Raw genomic sequence first — 17825 nt, forward strand, 5'->3', positions numbered from 1 at the left:
GGATGGATCTGTTAAAGTTCGGATAATCCGCTAAATTTTCGGATGCGGATTATCATCCGGATTCAGCTGAGGCAATCCGGATTGAATCCGGATGGCTTTTCAGGTATAGGATCGGATTACTAGTGTTCTGAATAGATCGAATTAGATCAGATTTGAGATGAATTCGAATTTGGATCAAAAAAATTAGATTTAATCTAATCTGAATTCGAATCAAAGATCTGATCCGATTTGAATTCAAAATGAATTTGATTTGATTTGGACTGAATCCAATTTAAATAAAACTAATTTGATCTGAATTCAATTTGAATCAAAAATGTTTCACAATATTTTTTTAAAGATTTATTTAATAAAAAATGTTGCAAAATATTTTTTATTTCAATTTAAATGAAAAAAACTATTCACAATGATTTTTAATTGTCTTAATAAAAAATATTGCATGAAACATTTTTTAATTTTTAAAATTTAGATCTGATCTGGATCTGATTTAAATTTGTTTAAATTTGATTTGATCTAATCTGATTTGAATAAATAACTAATCTGACCTGATTCAATCTGAAACAGATCAAATTTTTTTGATTTAGATCAGATTACAGATCATAAAAAATCTGATTTGATCTGATCCATTTCAGATCAGATTTTTTTCAAAATACTGCATATGATAATATGATAGTATTCAAAAGTATTGCAAAATTTCTGGTGTTGATTTATGAAAGTTTTATAAATATAAAACTTGTTATATTTTGGTGTAGTTAGAAAAGTCTGCATATCAAAAAATTTTTAAATAAAGAAATTAATGAGGAGATTTTAAAATGTGATCAGATCATTTTTGCACATATTAAATATTAAGTCATATTAAAGAATTACATATGCACAGTTGCAAAAAAATAATATAATTTTTTAATTTGATCTGATTTATTAATAAATACATAAAAAATTCTATTCATTATATTGGTAAAAACAGTTATTTTATAATTTAAAAGGCATATATTAAATAGAAGAAAAAAAGAATATTGGTTGATGGGAAAAAGTTTTACTGATAATAAATATTATTTGATAATTGTACAACAGTTATTATAACTATTATTATATGATCATGTGAATCATAATCTTACTAAGAGGGGGAGGGGTCAGTTATATAGTAATCTATAATTACATGATATATGTAACTTTCCTTATTAGAAGCTGTAACAAGTATATCAGAAAAACTTCAACCCTCTAATTCCAAGCCTATCACTTTTGAAGCAAAACCAGAGCTAATTATCAAATCCATGTTAGAGCATTTTACATACCTGAAATTCCAAAATAGTTTTAGGGGAATTGATAATTATAATTTGCATCACTTCAGCTGTGAAGTTCACCATGTCCTATTTGCAATGGAAAACATGGAAATTATGGATTACATGGCTCATGGTACCATGAAAATAGGGATCAGTTACCCTGAATTAGCAAAGTTGTAATCCCAAGATAAGTTGGAATATTATTTTACCTGCAACACTTCAAGTAATAAACTTAAGTCCGCATTTATAGCATAGGATGAATAGATCATGTGAAATCAATCACCCGAAAAAATGGGCAATCTTCTCATTGCCATGATAAATGCACTACCGAAAAATAGGACTGTGCAAATTCCAAGATAAATGAAATTTACTTATATATAATTTCTTAACAAACAATCAGAATAGTACAGTTTATAAAGAGCTGGAAGGCACTTTGCTAAGGTAGAACTACTTTGAAAAATGGCATATATTTAGGGGGTGGAGCATAGATGTAAGGTTTGTGAGGAATGCGATCATCACTCACATCTGTACAGATAATAACTTGATCAATAAAGCAATGGCGCAAATTTACCAGACATTTTATATGTTTTTTTTGCATGAAGTGGGTTGTGGAATTGTGTGAAGCAAAGTGTGCTTTTATTTTTTGATCATAGCTTGATAAATCAATGCGCAGTAATATTATAGTAATCGTTACAGTATCACGGGAACAAGTAATAATTTATTCTCATACTTTCTCGCACATTCTCAAAAATATGTATAGCCCCTTGATGATCCTTATATATGGATAGCGTTAAATTCTTTATTGTTAAATTAAGGGGATGCTATTGATCAGATTTTCCAAGTGTATTCCAAGATTGATCCTGCAAATTGTATAAAAAGATGATGTTCCGGCTAGTGAATCCTTTTATCTGCCTCATGCAAGTAAATAAAAATCAAACAAAACTAATCAAACCAATCTAACTTACCATTATTTGCACCAACAATATCAAACTCGTATTTTCCGCAAAGTAATAATAAAGTAAGTTGGTTTATATTGTTCGGCCAGATTCTTAGAACATGTCATTATGACATTAATCGATTTTCCCGCCTCTATAGATGTTCCAAAACAAACCGGACATTACTATTCTTGTTATATATCGTCATTTTGATCTTCGCCGAGAAATCTTTGACTATCATCTTTTTATATTCTAAAGGAGTTCCTGATACAATTTTTGGTCCTAAACCATTAACAATATTCATAGCAAGATAATAATTATGTTCATAATTAATAAATGGTGGTTGTCCAGAAGAAATTTCCCACATGAGCATTGCAATACTATAAATATCAGATTTAAAAGTCTGCTTTTTTAAATAAAAACTTCAGGTGCTATAGTATATCAAATAATTTTTCCGGCATAAGCATCTTCACGTGCCGAATTCTTGAAACTTTGCGCAGTATCGTACCGGCGATAACGCAGAAAAATTCAATAAATTTCTAGGAATGGAATGTTGTGAAAATAAATCATGGTAAGTATTAATTGGAAATATTGCATTTCTTATTTTTTTACCTCAGTTGTTAATCCCCCGAATTTATGCTGTAGGTTCAAAATTAATTAATCTCTGGGAAGTTCTCTCATTGGGAATAATCTTTTTCATAGCCTGGTGGATGGTAGTGATATAGATAGACAAAAATTTCATAGATATGGGTAGGATAATTTATTTCGGAAATCTAGTGTAGTAAAAGGGTATAGGGAATAGGGATATGAATCTTTTAGTTAGTGATAGAAATAAGTTAGTTAGAAATATTTTTCGAAAGCTTGGGAGAGCAAAGAAATGACTTGATACTGGGACTCGCATTAAATGGCCTAGGATCCGCGTACTCCCTCTTTGATAGCATCATACATTTCATTCGTTTCTCTAGCATTTCTGATTCGCTATTTATCTGAAAATCATTAATAAAATTTCGTCCACTTCGGGCATTTTCTTTGCAAAAAATCGTTAACATTACTCAATAAAACTTCTAATACTCCTTGCACGGCATGACCAATGGTTCAGAATCCACTGTCCTTGACAATACAGCCATCAAACCGAAGTCATAAGGAGTATCGCTGGCCATGCAAAGACAGAATCCACTGTCTTCGTGTGCTCCAAGGAAGTATTATCAGTATTCAAAGAACATTGCTCCTCGCACGGCATGACCAATGGTTCAGAATCCACTGTCCTTGACAATACAGCCATCAAATCGAAGTTATCAGGAGTATCGCTGGCCATGCAAAGACAGAATCCACTGTCTTCGTGTGCTCCAAGGAAGGTAACGTTCTATCAGCTGATTATCAGTTGATTATCATTTATTGGGTTCCTTAACGTACACTGGGGGCGTACGATATTAACACGTACGGAACTGGCCGGAATTAACGCACGTGCACGTGCATAACTCCTAAACTCGGGCCGCCAGGTGTCCCCTGTAAGATAAGGAATCTGTACGTGTTCCTCATTACGTGCCAATAATTTTACGCGTTATTTTTTTTTCATTTCTCACTTTCGTAATATATTCGATACAAAATTTGTCTAATGTCTACGTCCGTCCTTGATTATGTTCAAAAGAACCTTCGCGATATTAATTTCTTCACCTTTGCTAGAAATTTCAAATACCAAAAAACAGAAGAAAATTTGGCATGAAGTCATTACTTGAGCGCCTTGGGAATTTTGTCTAATGCTTCCGACAATGAGATTAGAACTTATGCCAAAAGGAGGAAAGAAGAAGCCATGGTAAGTTGGGCATTCGCTTATATATTTTGTTATAATCCGATATTGAAATTTCGGTTTTTTTTTTGTAGTCATTGAAGTTGCGTAAGGGACAACTTGAGAATTTCTGGTTAAATGTTGAAATCGAGAACGCCCAGGCTTCTTTTGAAACGGGCATGCGCTGTATTCAGGTCTTAAAATTTTTTTATTCACTTGTGATAGCATCTTCCTTCTATTGACTGACACCATTCCACTCCTATAGCTAAAGAACCAAGTTGTTGATGCCGAAAGACATCATCGTCAATTTAGTAGTTCAACAATCACAAATGCCACAGAGGTGGACAACATATTATCCACAAAAAAGGTAATGATCCAAAATGCGTATTCTCGTCAATAAATGAATATACCCTGAAACCGAATATACTATCATAAACAAAAGAAATAGTACCAGCTACTCCTTAATTCCTTCTCTTTATCACTTATTATTTTATTCCATTGCACTATACTGACCTTATATTTCTGTAGAATTTGAATGATGAAATAGATAATTTCTTTCAAGGCAACCCTGAACAAAAATCAACCAAGAAACGGCGGAAGTCAAGCAATAAACGAGGTTCAAGCGAAGCGGGCAACGAGAAAGACAAGGTATGGTATATTGAAACAAATTGTTTGGATAACACGATGTTCTGACTATTCATAGCACTCAAAAGACTGAATAATTACTAATTGATAAGATTATTTTTAGACAGAGTCTGAAGCACAAGACTCCATTTCTATATTTGAGGAGTATGATGACTCGGATTCTACGCTATCTGAGGAGGAGGAAGATTTAGATTACGTACCAAGGTATCATATAATAATTCTTTTTCTTCGATTTTTTTTTTTCTTGGGCTCATAGCTTTACTTCTATTCATATTACAAGTGATGATGAGGATCAAAATCCTCCCCCATTGCTGACATCCTCGCAGTTCAAGTGTTTTGATGAATCCTACGCAAAAATGAAAAAGACTCAAAAGTGGATTCTATCATCTGGGACATGTGTTGAGGATGTTATCTTCGAGTATTGTAAAGAATTATCAGCTGAATCACTCTTACATTCGTGGATCATAGATTTGGATGATCAGGAGGCAGAAGACCTATTTACAGATGAAGAATGGAGGGAAATACGCAGTGAAATCAGAAAGTTACCAAAGGTTGACGAAGCCTTTGTTAATTCAATGTTGCCACGATTTGATGTAAGTTGAAAATGTAATCATTTTGTTTTTATTTGTCTAATTTATTTATGATATTGCTGACATCAGGTCAAAACAACGGGCGAGCTAAGAAACGTCTTAGAAACAACATCTTACCGAAACTTGGATGAGCCATATGACCGAGAGAAACACTATGATGCAGAATGGGTAGATATAGTAATGAGAAAATAGTAAGTACATGTATGTTTCTTATTTGTGATGTTGCAAGAGCTTTAATAACACATACATCTCAAAAAAAAGCCTTACAGATTACGAAGATCCCAATGGAACGCTACATAGGTCACATCTTGAATCTTGGCACGACATTAATGTATGGTCGCTAATAATCGATCATGGTCTCCGAAATTTAATTGGAATAGAGACTGTCAGGTAAATTCTTACTATGATCATTTCTGTATATTTTTGAATTTCTACTTACTGGTCTCATAGAAAGGAGTCTTCAAGCGAGGCAGTATCCGCAAGAAAAAATCGAAAAAGGGCACGTACACGTCGCAAGAATATAAAACGTAAGAAGATGGGGTCTCGTATGGATGGAATATTCAGAGCGTATGTCAATGATGTTGAATATGGAGTGATTGAAGTAGCTAAGAAATTTGACGAAACTAAATTATTGACTGACGGATATAAACTGAGTAAAGCAATGCACGATATATTGAGTAAACAAGTCAATTTCGAAGAGACGAAAGTGAGGGAACTGAGAGTCGCTGGCATGCTTCACTTGGGTAAGTAAAATAAGGAGTTTTGCATTATAGCATTAATAAACTAAGTTAATTTGAATTATAGGTCTTAAAACACAAGTTTTACATCTGAGTAGTCCTAAGGGGTACGTGTCAATATTAAAACGAGAAAAGCTCCTTGAGGTGCCAGTTGCAGTCGAAAAAATACAGGATCTCATCAGGGTGTTGACAAGTGTGTGGATGCTGAAGGTAAATCCGTTGTCTTCATTTCTCATCACGAAGTATTCTGTTTCACTTACTTACCTTTACATACAGAAAATGATTGTAGACTGCGTGGACATAGTGAACTCACAAGTTCAAAATTCAACGGATTTTAAGCAAGAACTAATTGCCATGGGCACAGAGACTCCACCACCCTCAATTGTTTTGCCATGGTCTTGCGATACAAAATAAAGATACTGCAATTAAGGCAGATAAAAAGGGCATCATTATCAAAAAGTTTGGTTTGATGATGTTATTTAGCAAATTATCTTAACTTTCATTTTGAATCAAAAATAATATATTATATAGACTTTATGCTTCTTGTTCCACAAAATCGATAATGCTTATATAATGGTACTAGTTTAACAGAGTTTGGGCTTTATCAACTATATCTTTTTAACATGTATATTTTCTTTGAGACAGCTCGTCCCAATGGTAATGATCTGTATCATGTGAAATTTTTTTAATTGGCCAGATGTGATGCAACTCACGCATAAATTTATCCTTCCTTTGTCTATTGATCTGTCTATCTTGATAGATTAATTTTTCGAATGAATAAATATGGGCGGATCAGGCTTAACAGGATCACCCCTGTAACAAATAATATGCATAAATGTTTTATCACATTATGTATTATGATTGGTAGTTGAAATTACTCAAATTAGAAATTTTGTAATTGAAATAAAAGTGCGCGAAAAATGAATTTTTTACGCGTTTACTTATTTCATTACATGTTGTGTTCATAATGCCGTTCACTTGTTCACTTTGTCCTGCTAATTTCCTCAAAACTTTTTCATCTAAGAATTCACTTTCTATTCATGAAAGTAATGCTCACCCAAACAGTAAAATAATACTTCACTCACACTGCTTAACTTCTCCCTCATTATATGATATTTGTCAGTTTAAGAATTCTTTTATTATACAATTTAAAGCACGCTTGCAATTTCATAGAAGTGAACCACCTTAAAAATGGAGCCTTTTTCCGAAGGACTTTTATTATTTTGTTCTATAATGAATCAACCTTTCGATATTCCCCTGCTCAAAGAAAGTATACGTGTAAGTTTGAGGGTGGTCAAGGATACGAACAATTGGGTATTCTTTTGGAAAATAAAAATTGGGGCAGTAAAAAGTGTCGGGCAGGGACATGTGCATATGTTTTGATGCAGAATGCACAGCAAACATATCATGTCACTTTTTGCTGGAAAGAACGTGTATATAAAGAACTTGATATGTCATTGCGGTGTGGTTCAATGCATTTTGAATTTAATATAGATGTAAGAGATTTTGTGGAAGGTAACGTAAAAATCTTATTTTATTTTATGAAATATTTTATATTTATTTAGGTTTTAATATTAATTTAATATATAGAAAATCATGACGAGAATCAAGCAAGAAATTTAAATTGATAAATTAGAAGGATCCTCTTTTTTTTTATGAGATAGAATAGAATTTATAGAATTAAAAACAATTAAAAAATATGTACAAATTATTTGTAATAAGTAAATAAAAAAATCATCTTGTTTTGTATTAAAAATATATATATAATTAAAAATAAAAAAATATAAAATATAAAAATATTTTTTTTTTACGCAGTAAAATTTGATTTTATTAAAAATATACACAAAATTAAAATATACTTATATATGTAGATTATTATTATTAAGTTTTAATTTCTAATGATTTTCGAGTATATATCATTGGGGTGCGCTGTTAACTATGTAAATCAAAACTATATCAAGTTATATAATAAAAATTATTAATTAAGGATTTTTTATAATAATAACAATGAGTTGAAAATTTTAATGTTACAATAATGAATTTATCAATGCAAATATTATAAATTAAATTTAATAATGTTAATTTAAATATAAAAATATTTTTAATTTAGCCAGCCCAAATAGCTGAGGCTGAAGTGACTCATTTTTTTGTTTTCGCACTTCCTTTAACTTGCCAAATTTTCTTTGAAATTTTAACTGACAACAAACAGAGTTTTGACTGTTTTGTTCCTTTAATCGAAATGATGTTTATATGATTTGTAAGTACACATTGTATTATATTTCACATCCAATTAGATGTGTGCTTTAACTATTCTGTACTTTAAGAACATGACTTTATTAGCAAAGTTATGAGGCCATTTTGTGTGTTAATAATAAAATACTTAAAAAAAATCAGACCTCAAAAAAGAAAAACTACTTAAAATTCCAATTGAAAAATAATTTGTCAGTAAATGTAAAAAATAGCTTTGTAATAATTTTGTAAAATAGTTTGAAGAAGCTAATAAATGTGAAAATATTTGAGAAAGAAGAAATTGTTTGATCTGTGCATCTAAAAAAAAAATGTGCTGTTTTTTATAGTAATTTATTATTAAAATTTCATCTATCAAATTTAGACTCTAAAATATTAACTATATAAAAATCTTAGGCGACTTGATATAGTTTTAATTTACATAGTTAACAGCGTATCATGTATTAATAATACAATTGCCAGTTTTCATAATAAAAAATATCATGAATTACAGGTCTCTTTGATTTTCCTCCACCCATTGTTGTTCCTCCAAAAAATAATTGTACCTAAATAATAATTAAAATATCATTTACAAATTATTTTATAATTCCTTTTTATTTATTATTAATCATTAATAAAACTTTACCTATTGATGATCTTTCTTTTCTATACTTAATGTTGAAAAGTGTCACAATACCATTCCCTTTTGTTTTAAATCTTGCATAAACTGAGATACATGTTGAGAAAATACATGCATATATGGTGTAACTTCTGTGCGCAAATATATTTCTTATTAGCACTATTCATGATATAAATGGTAGAACAGTAAAAATTCATCGGGAAATTTTTTAAGATGCAGAACTGCAGAGATCTGTAAAATTAGCAGATCTCCGCATTTTTTTTGTGAATTTATGCAGAAGTCTGCGATTTTGCAGATTTTCACTTTTTATTTTTTACAAAGTTATGCAATAATCTGCAATTTTGCATATTTCCGATTTTTTATGTATGCATTTCTGTGGAAAGTCTGCGATTCTGCTTTTTTTTATGTGAAATTTATGCGAAAGTCTACAATTTTGCAGATTTTTGCTTTTTTTTCATTAAAATATCAGTTTGATCTGCAATTTTATCATTGATTTAATATTTAAACTTTAATTAACTCTAACTTGATTTAATACCTAAATGATTTTTTCTACAATACTCTTTAAAAAAAAAAACTTTACAAGACTTTAAAAAAATAATTTTTTCTACAACACTTATTACTAAAAAAAAAAACTTTGTGAAATAATTTTTTCTACAACACCTTTCAGGAAATAATCTGTTAAAGATTCCAAAGAAAAAATATTTCTATTATTTTTTAAGCTTTGAAACTTATCAGAGAAATTTTTTTTTTAAAAAAAAAAATTTATTTGTAAGGTTCGGAGTCTTTAAGGCAAATTTGTCCAACATTCAGCACATAATCTGCAACATGCAGGGAAATCAGAACTAAAAAAGGAGTCGTATTCCTTTTTTTTCTTCTTTGAAAAAAAAAAATTTTTTTTAATAAATGTCAGTTAACGTTCAGTTTATAAGTCAAGAACATAATAGAGCTTATTGTTAATTTTAATTTGGAGGTATATCACCTCTGAAACTTTAATTATTTTTAGAGAAAAAAAAATTTTTTTTATATTATATAGGTTCCAGATGGAACCTATCGATGATTTAGTTTGGAATTCAAAGGTATGCTTACCTCTGAAATTTAATTTATTTTTTAAAAAAAAAAAAATTTTTTTTTATATTATATAGGTTCTGGATGGAACTTCATCGATTTTAGTTGGAATTTTCAGTTGGAATTGCGGTATCTTCGCATTTAATTTAAATTTAAAAAAAAAAAAAAAAAAAAAAAAAAAAAAAAAAAAAAAAAAAAAAAAATTTATTTTTTTAAAAAAATATTTTTTTTATATATATAGGTTCTGGATAGAACCTATCAAATCGAAAGATATTGGAATTCGAAGGTATGCTTACTTCCGAATCTTAATTAATTTTTTTAATATTATATAGGTTCCAGATAGAACCTATCAAAGATATTGGAATTTGGAGGTATATTAACTTCCGAATCTTAATTTATTTTTTTAAAAAAAAAATTTTTTTTTATATTATATAGGTTCTGGATGGAACCTATCGATGATTTTAGTTTGAATTTGGAGGTATATTAACTTCCGAATTTTTAATATATTTTAAAAAAAAAATAATAATTTTTTATTATATTATATAGGTTTTGGATGGAACCTATCGATGATTTTAGTTGGAATTCGGAGGTATGCTTACCTCCGAAATTTAATTTATTTTTTTTAAAATAAAATAATTTTTTTTTATATTATATAGGTTCCAGATGGAACCTATCGATGATTTAGTTTGGAATTCAGAGGTATGCTTACCTCCGAATCTTAATTTATTTTTTTAAAAAAATAATTTTTTTTATATATTATATAGGTTCTGGATGGAACCTATCAAAGATATTGGAATTCAGAGGTATGTTTACCTCCGAATCTTAATTTATTTTTTTAAAAAAAAAATTTTTTTTTATATTATATAGGTTCCAGATAGAACCTATCAAAGATATTGGAATTCAGAGGTATGCTTACCTCCGAATCTTAATTAATTTTTTTAAAAAAAATAATTTTTTTTATATATTATATAGGTTCCAGATGGAACCTATCAAAGATATTGGAATTCAGAGGTATGCTTACCTCTGAATCTTAATTTATTTTTTTTAAAAAAAAAATTTTTTTTATATATTATATAAGTTCTGGATTATACATGTTGCCGAAATATTTCGGCTATTTCGCCCACGTGACAAACTCTTCAAAGCAAGATCATCTGATTTCATAGATTTGGCTGAAATTAGGCTTCAAATAGGTTAATCTGGGTCTGAAGAATCTATGAAAGAACTTTTGAGGAATTTCGACCAACTTACATAATTTCGGCAGGGCTCTGGAATTTCGGACAACATATATTTAATATATGGCCAAAACTTTAAAGTCCGATTTGAAATTATTGCAGATTATGCCGAAATTTTCTGAAGTCTGCCAAAAGTTGCTGCAGATCTGGCCCAAATTATCTGAGGTTTAAAAAATTTTATTGATATATCTACAAGTAGCTATATTTTGGTGCCGAAATGCGGCCAAAATTGAAAAAAAGTTTCGGCAACATGTATATTCTGGATGGAACCTATCAAAGTTATTGGAATTCGGAGGTATGCTTACCTCTGAATCTTAATTTATTTTTTAAAAAAAAAAATAATTTTTTTTTATATATTATATAAGTTCCAGATGGAACCTATCAAAGTTATTGGAATTCGGAGGTATACTTACCTCTGAATCTTAATTTATTTTTTTAAAAAAAAAATATTTTTTTTTATATATAATATAGGTTCCGGATAGAGATAAACATAGCTTGAGCTTGAATTTTATTAATTAATGCCGAAGTGACTTTAGAGAACAACAGAGTGATCTAAAAAACACCGCAACAAGTGCAGAACTAATAGAAAACAAAAAACAAATAATCTTCCAAAATTACATATAAGAAAAGCTAAGATTATAAACCCCACCCTCTCTATATAAATAATTACAGCTACTCCCCCAAATCTATTTCAAAATGAGTAAATAGGTTCCGGATAGAATCTATCAAAGATATTGGAATTCAGAGGTATACTTACCTCTGAATCTTAATTAATTTTTTTTTAAAAAAAATAATTTTTTTTATATATTATATAGGTTCTGGATGGAACCTATCAAAGATATTGGAATTCAGAGGTATGCTTACCTCCGAATCTTAATTTATTTTTTTTAAAAAAAAATAATTTTTTTTTATATTATATAGGTTCCAGATGGAACCTAGATGGAATCTATCGATGATTTTGAAATTCAGAGGTATATTAACTTCTGAATCTTTAATTTTATTTAACAAACGTCACTAATATTCGTTTTCATATTTTTAGGTCTTGGATGCTAAAGATCAGCTCTGGACTTTTATTTCGAAGGTAAAAATCTTCAAAATATTTTTTTTTATATTTTAACTTTAACGAACGTTAGTTACGTTCATTTTTGTATTTTATAGGTTCTGACGCCAAAAAATGGCTCCGGACTTTACTTTGAAGGTAAAACTTTCGAAAAAAAAATATTTTGTTTTATTAACTTTATTGACGAACGTTAACTAACGTTTCGTCTTATTTTTTTTTAGATAAAGGAAGCCGAAACTGAGTTCTGGGCTCCTATATCAAAGGTAAAACAAACCTTCAAAAAAAAAATTAATTTTTTTTAAAATTAATTTATATTGACGAACGTTAACTAACATTTCATCTTTTTTTAGTTAAAGGAAGCTGAAAGACAAACCGGACTTCCATATCGAAGGTAAAACCTTCAAAAAAAATATATATATATATTTTTAACTTTATTGACGAACGTTAACAACGTTTGTATTTCTTTTTTTTTAGGTAAAGGAATCCGAAAACGAGTTCCGGGCTCCTATATCGAAGGTAAATTTAACCTTCAAATTTTTTTTTCTTTTTATTTAAATGAACATTCACTAACGTTCGTTATTCTTTTTTTTAGGTAAAGGAAGCCGAAAGAACTTCCATATCGAAGGTAAAATCTTTGATTTTTTTTTTATTATTTTATTTAATGAATGTTACTAATTCTAACGTTCATTTTTTACTTTTCGTAGATACAACCGTACAAGAAACCGAAAGGCAGGTTCCGGTCTCCTATTTCAAAGGTAAGGCTTCGAAATTTCATTTTACTTTTTTTCTTTTATTTTAGCGAAACGTTTACTAATGTTTCAGCTTTCTTTTTTGTAAGCCCACGGCTTTCCAGAGCTTCATTTCAAAGGTTATATCCTTTATATCCTTCAAAAATATATTTTTTTTATTAGTTTTTTTTTATGAACGTTAACTAACGTTCATTTTCATTTTTGTAGGTCCAAGACACTGAAGGTACGTATCTCGTACTTGATTTCAAAGGTAAATAACTTTCGAAAAAAAAGGGAGTCTTTTGTTTTAACGAACGTTTATTAACGTTCATTTTTCTCTTCTTTATAGGTTTAGGATGCCGAAGGACTTTAATTTCGAAGGTAAACTTCAATTTTATTTTTTATTTTTTATTCTTTTTTTGTTTATTTTAACGAAACGTTATTAACGTTTCGATTTTTTTTAGGTTTTCGGCTCTCCCGAACTCTTCTGGACTGAATTTCGAAGGTATTTCTTCGAAATTCTTTTATTTCTTTATTTTATTTTATTTTTGTAAAAGAACGTTAACGTTCTTTATTCTTTTTTTTAGATTTTTGGCTCTCTGGTTCCAGCCTGAACAGAATTTTCAACATGGTTAGTTTCGTAATGAACTTTTCGTTATGAAACTAATTTTTTTTTATATTTTATTTAAACAAAACGTTACTAACGTTTCGATTTCTTTTTCTTTTTCTGGTAGCCACCTGGATTGGACGGAATTTCGAAGGTGAAATTCAAAATTATTTTATTTTTATTTTTTATTTGAACGAAACGTAGACTAACGTTTCAATTTTTACTTTTTGCAGGTTTACGGCTTCTGGATGGAATTTCGAAAGTAAAATTCCTTCAAAATTCTTTTATGTTTTTTTTTATTTAGCGAAACGTTTTCTAACGTTTCATTTTTTTTGTAGGTCATCATCATTCATGAAAAGAATTTTGAAGGTAAAACTTCAAAATTCTTCATTTTTTTTGTTGTTTTTAATTTGCGAAACGCTTACTAACGTTTCAGTTGGTTTTTTTTTGTAGAATTTTTGTTCTCCGGCTCCTGGACGAAAGAATTTCAAAGGTAAACTTCGAAATTCTTATTTTTTTGTTACTTTAATTTACGAAACATTTACTAACGTTTCAGTTGTTTTTTTTGCGGGGTTTTGGTTCTCTGGCTCCTAGACGAAAGAATTTTGAAGGTAAACCTTTAAAATTCTTTTTATTTTTTATTTTATTTTTCTTTAACGAACGTTCTACTAACGTTTATTTTTCCTTTATTTTTTAGGTTCCGGCTCCATTTGAAAGAACTTCGAAGGTATAACACTTAAGGTTGCTTGCCGAAACCTTCTTAATAACTGCCAAACCTATATGGAAAATGCCAAAACTATATTAAATCATATTAAAAATCCTGCTGAAACTTTGCCGAAATGCCGAAACCCCATTTGCTGAAACTGCTGAAACCCTGCCGAAACTAAGGTTGCTTGCCGAAACCTTCTTAATAACTGCCGAAACCTATACGGAAAATGCCGAAACTATATTAAATCATATTAAAAATCCTGCCAAAACTTTGCTGAAATGCCGAAACCCCCATTTGCCGAAACTGCTGAAACCCTGCCGAAACTATAGTAAACATATAGTAAAATCTTGCCGAAATTTATCGCAGGATTTTGGAGAGGTTTTGGCAAGTAACCTTAGCCGAAACTATAGTAAACATATAGTAAAATCTTGCCGAAATTTATCGCAGGATTTTGGAGAGGTTTTGGCAAGTAACCTTAGCCGAAACTATAGTAAACATATAGTAAAATCTTGCCGAAATTTATCGCAGGATTTTGGAGAGGTTTTGGCAAGCAACCTTAATAACACTTCAAAGTTTCTTTTTTTTAATTTTCTTTAACGAACGTTTTACTAACGTTCGTTTTCTTTTATTTTTTAGGTCCCGTCTCTCATTTGAAAGAACTTCGAAGGTAATGACACTTCAAAATTCTTTTTTTTTAATTTTCTTTAACGAACATTTACTAACGTTCGTTTTTCTTCTATTTTTAGGTCCCAGACTTCCATTTGGAAGAACTTCGAAGGTAATAATACTTTGAAGTTATTTTTTTTATTTTTCTTTAACAAACGTTTTACTAACGTTCATTTTCTTTATTTTTGAGATCCTGGGATTTCATGTCAAACATTTCGAAAGTAATAACTTCAAAATTTGTAACAAATATCTCTGATTTTCTATTTTGTTTTTTGTTTGTTGGAATCGAACCAACTGGAACAATGTTCCAAACCATTAACAACATGTAAATGTGCAGTAAAAAGATGATGAATAGCAATAACTAGTAATAGATTTCAATTGTATTTGTAAACTTGTTAATATATAATAAAAAAGTAATTTTGATTATACAAATAAATTAGTAATTAATGCAATAAATTAATTTGTATTATTGTGATGCAGATTTTTACTGAAAAAAATTGCTGAGATATTTCGAAGGTTTTTTATTTAAAAATCTGCGCAGAACTTTGTTATTTATAAAATCTGCACAGTTTTTTATTGGATTTTTCCTCTAATGTTTTGCGCCAGGGTATAAGATCTGTGCAGATATAATTTCTGAAAATCTGCACAGATCTGCTCCCCAAAAAATTTCCCGATGTTATGGATCCATTGTTTTGCATAATGTTCTGAAAGAGTCAAATCAGGTCAGGTTTGAGGATGTATTCGAATTCAACCTGACTATAAAAACCAACCTGTACAAATACCTGGATTAATATTTATATGATCAGACCCCCGACCTGACCTGATATAGTTTAACTCCAGGTCAAATAAGATTTTTAACAAATTTATTTATGATCAGCAAGACAATAGTATATGTATATTGCACGATTTTTACAAAAACAATTCTGATAAGTTTTATTTAAATTTTTATGATAAAATTATAAAATATAATTCTCATTAAATCCTCCTTACTCCAACCATGACTTCAAATACATATAGGCGTGAATTGTATTTTTTTTGAGATTGCTTCTTTTTGCTATTATCAAATCAGTTTTGCCAGAAAAAATCTGTTCTACTGGAATACTTATAGCTAAATTAAAAATCATTTTATTGGCTAATATTTAATATTTAGTAATGTTAAAAATGAATAAAGTTTTTTTACCTGCAATTACAAGATAATCTCTTGCCATTACTGCTAAGTGTAAATACTCTACTTCATTTAACTATATATGTTTATTAATGAATTAGTGATATCAAATAAAATAGATTAATTATTATTAAATATATACCTTCTACCACATAGTGTTCTGAACAGATCGAATCAGATCAGATTTAAAATAAATCTGATCTGATCTGAATTCAGATCAAAAATAATTAAATCTGATCTGATCTAAATCTGAAATAAGTTTGATTTGATTCAGTCTGAATCCAATTCAAATAAAACTGATCTGATCCAAATCTAATCTGAATCAGAAATTAAAAAAACGTTTTGCAACATTTTTTAAATGTTGTGAAATATTTTTTTATTTCAATTTAAATGAAAAAAAACTGTTACAAAATAGTTTATTTAACTAAAAAGAACTATTTCGCAACAGTTTTTTAAATTGTTTTAATATAAACCATTGCAAAACAGTTTATTTAACTAAAATAACCATTTTGCAACAGTTTTTAATTGTCTTAATAAAAACATTGCGTGAAATATTTTTTATTTTCTAAGATTCAGATTCAATTTAAACCTGATCTGAATCTGTTTGAATCAGATTTGATCTGATCTGATTTAAATGAATAATTGATCTAATTTGATTTGATCTGAAATAAATCAAATTTTTTTGATTCAGATCAGATTACGGATTATAAAAAAGCTGATCTGATTTGATCCATTTTGAATCAGATCCACAAATATGAATCAGATCGGATTTTTTTTGGAACACTACTACCACAGTAAAACATCTTAATTTTGATCTGCTCGAGAATTTTTTAAGTACATTTCTACTTCATTATGTTGATGATTTTTCTTTTTACCAAAAATGTAATTTAAGAGTTTGTCATTATTATTATTATCATCAACTCCTACGTTAATAATACTAGGCACATAATTAGTATTATAAACATTAAGAACTGTTTCCTTTGCATAGCGAATAAAATTTTATTTCCACCTATTATCTTTATAGTAACTCAACTTAAACTGTAGATCAAGTACTATAAAATCTCATTCAATTTGTAAAAAAAATTTTACTATTTTATATTTATATCTCTTACCAGTAGCAATTGTATACATAGTAGTTTCATCAGATTTTTTATAATAGAACTCAAGTTTCTCTAATCCTGCTTTAACAGCAATTACTATATCTTTAGAACTATCTAAATCTTTACAATATGCTTCAAGTTTATCTATTAAATAATTATATATTAATATGGAAGAAGAAAGCATAAGATATTTTGCAGTTGAAAGTATTTTAGTAGTTTGTACAAATATTTATTTAATATAAATTAAAATTTTTTTAATTAATTATAAAGATTAAATTTATCAATAAAACTTATTTTTTTATTTGTCAACCTTCTTACCTTCAAAACAGAAATAATTTCTTTTATTTTATTCCATTCATCATCAGTAATTTCAAAATTTCTAGGGTCTTTATTTGAATTTGTCATTGCATCTATTGCCTATAATATAAAAAAAATAATATTATATTAATATAGATAAAAAAGCAAATGTACTTACTTATAATATGATAAATACTCTAATCTCACGCATCACAAATGTACGGTGTTAACCGATTCGGTACGTTGAATAGATTAACTATGATTTGCAGTCAGGGAGATTAAGTACGTTTAACTATGACTGAAATCCAATCAAACAAGACACGCTTAAAATAGGGAGTTCGTTTATAGTGTAAAAGGTTA

At 28.8% G+C, this 17825-nt stretch overlaps 5 protein-coding genes across 5 annotated transcripts; 3 read left to right on the plus strand and 2 right to left on the minus strand.

Moving 5' to 3' along the window:
* Nucleotides 1-2623: 2623 nt before the first annotated feature.
* Nucleotides 2624-3527, minus strand: OCT59_014041 (uncharacterized protein; the record flags this gene model as incomplete). The annotated part of the gene is made up of 4 exons (XM_066141917.1): nucleotides 2624-2643; nucleotides 2721-2751; nucleotides 2825-2851; nucleotides 3345-3527. The coding sequence occupies 4 exons, from the start codon at nucleotides 3525-3527 to the stop codon at nucleotides 2624-2626; spliced, it is 261 nt and encodes an 86-aa protein (XP_066002000.1).
* Nucleotides 3528-4022: 495 nt separating this feature from the next.
* OCT59_014042 (uncharacterized protein) lies at nucleotides 4023-6458 on the plus strand (the record flags this gene model as incomplete). The annotated part of the gene is made up of 11 exons (XM_066141918.1): nucleotides 4023-4025; nucleotides 4094-4192; nucleotides 4264-4365; nucleotides 4527-4646; nucleotides 4747-4847; nucleotides 4924-5236; nucleotides 5303-5424; nucleotides 5495-5623; nucleotides 5684-5976; nucleotides 6038-6180; nucleotides 6247-6458. 11 exons carry the CDS (start codon nucleotides 4023-4025, stop codon nucleotides 6382-6384), a joined length of 1563 nt encoding a protein of 520 aa, XP_066002001.1. The 3' UTR covers nucleotides 6385-6458.
* A 479-nt stretch (nucleotides 6459-6937) lies between these two features.
* On the plus strand, nucleotides 6938-7598 carry OCT59_014043 (uncharacterized protein; the record flags this gene model as incomplete). Its single annotated transcript, XM_066141919.1, has 3 exons — nucleotides 6938-7016; nucleotides 7144-7485; nucleotides 7561-7598. The coding sequence occupies 3 exons, from the start codon at nucleotides 6938-6940 to the stop codon at nucleotides 7596-7598; spliced, it is 459 nt and encodes a 152-aa protein (XP_066002002.1).
* Nucleotides 7599-9876: 2278 nt separating this feature from the next.
* On the plus strand, nucleotides 9877-13557 carry OCT59_014044 (uncharacterized protein; the record flags this gene model as incomplete). Its single annotated transcript, XM_066141920.1, has 18 exons — nucleotides 9877-9912; nucleotides 10234-10272; nucleotides 10367-10379; nucleotides 10448-10490; nucleotides 10558-10600; nucleotides 10666-10704; nucleotides 10769-10807; nucleotides 10874-10912; nucleotides 11949-11987; nucleotides 12173-12214; nucleotides 12415-12456; nucleotides 12668-12709; nucleotides 12786-12818; nucleotides 12898-12948; nucleotides 13150-13192; nucleotides 13271-13302; nucleotides 13386-13426; nucleotides 13509-13557. 18 exons carry the CDS (start codon nucleotides 9877-9879, stop codon nucleotides 13555-13557), a joined length of 705 nt encoding a protein of 234 aa, XP_066002003.1.
* Nucleotides 13558-17130: 3573 nt separating this feature from the next.
* OCT59_014045 (uncharacterized protein) lies at nucleotides 17131-17352 on the minus strand (the record flags this gene model as incomplete). Its single annotated transcript, XM_066141922.1, has 1 exon — nucleotides 17131-17352. The coding sequence occupies one exon, from the start codon at nucleotides 17350-17352 to the stop codon at nucleotides 17131-17133; it is 222 nt and encodes a 73-aa protein (XP_066002004.1).
* Nucleotides 17353-17825: the final 473 nt, after the last annotated feature.

Source organism: Rhizophagus irregularis, chromosome 21 (genome assembly GCF_026210795.1).
Source record: "Rhizophagus irregularis chromosome 21, complete sequence".
In the NCBI taxonomy this organism is placed as follows: Eukaryota; Fungi; Glomeromycota; class Glomeromycetes; order Glomerales; family Glomeraceae; genus Rhizophagus; species Rhizophagus irregularis.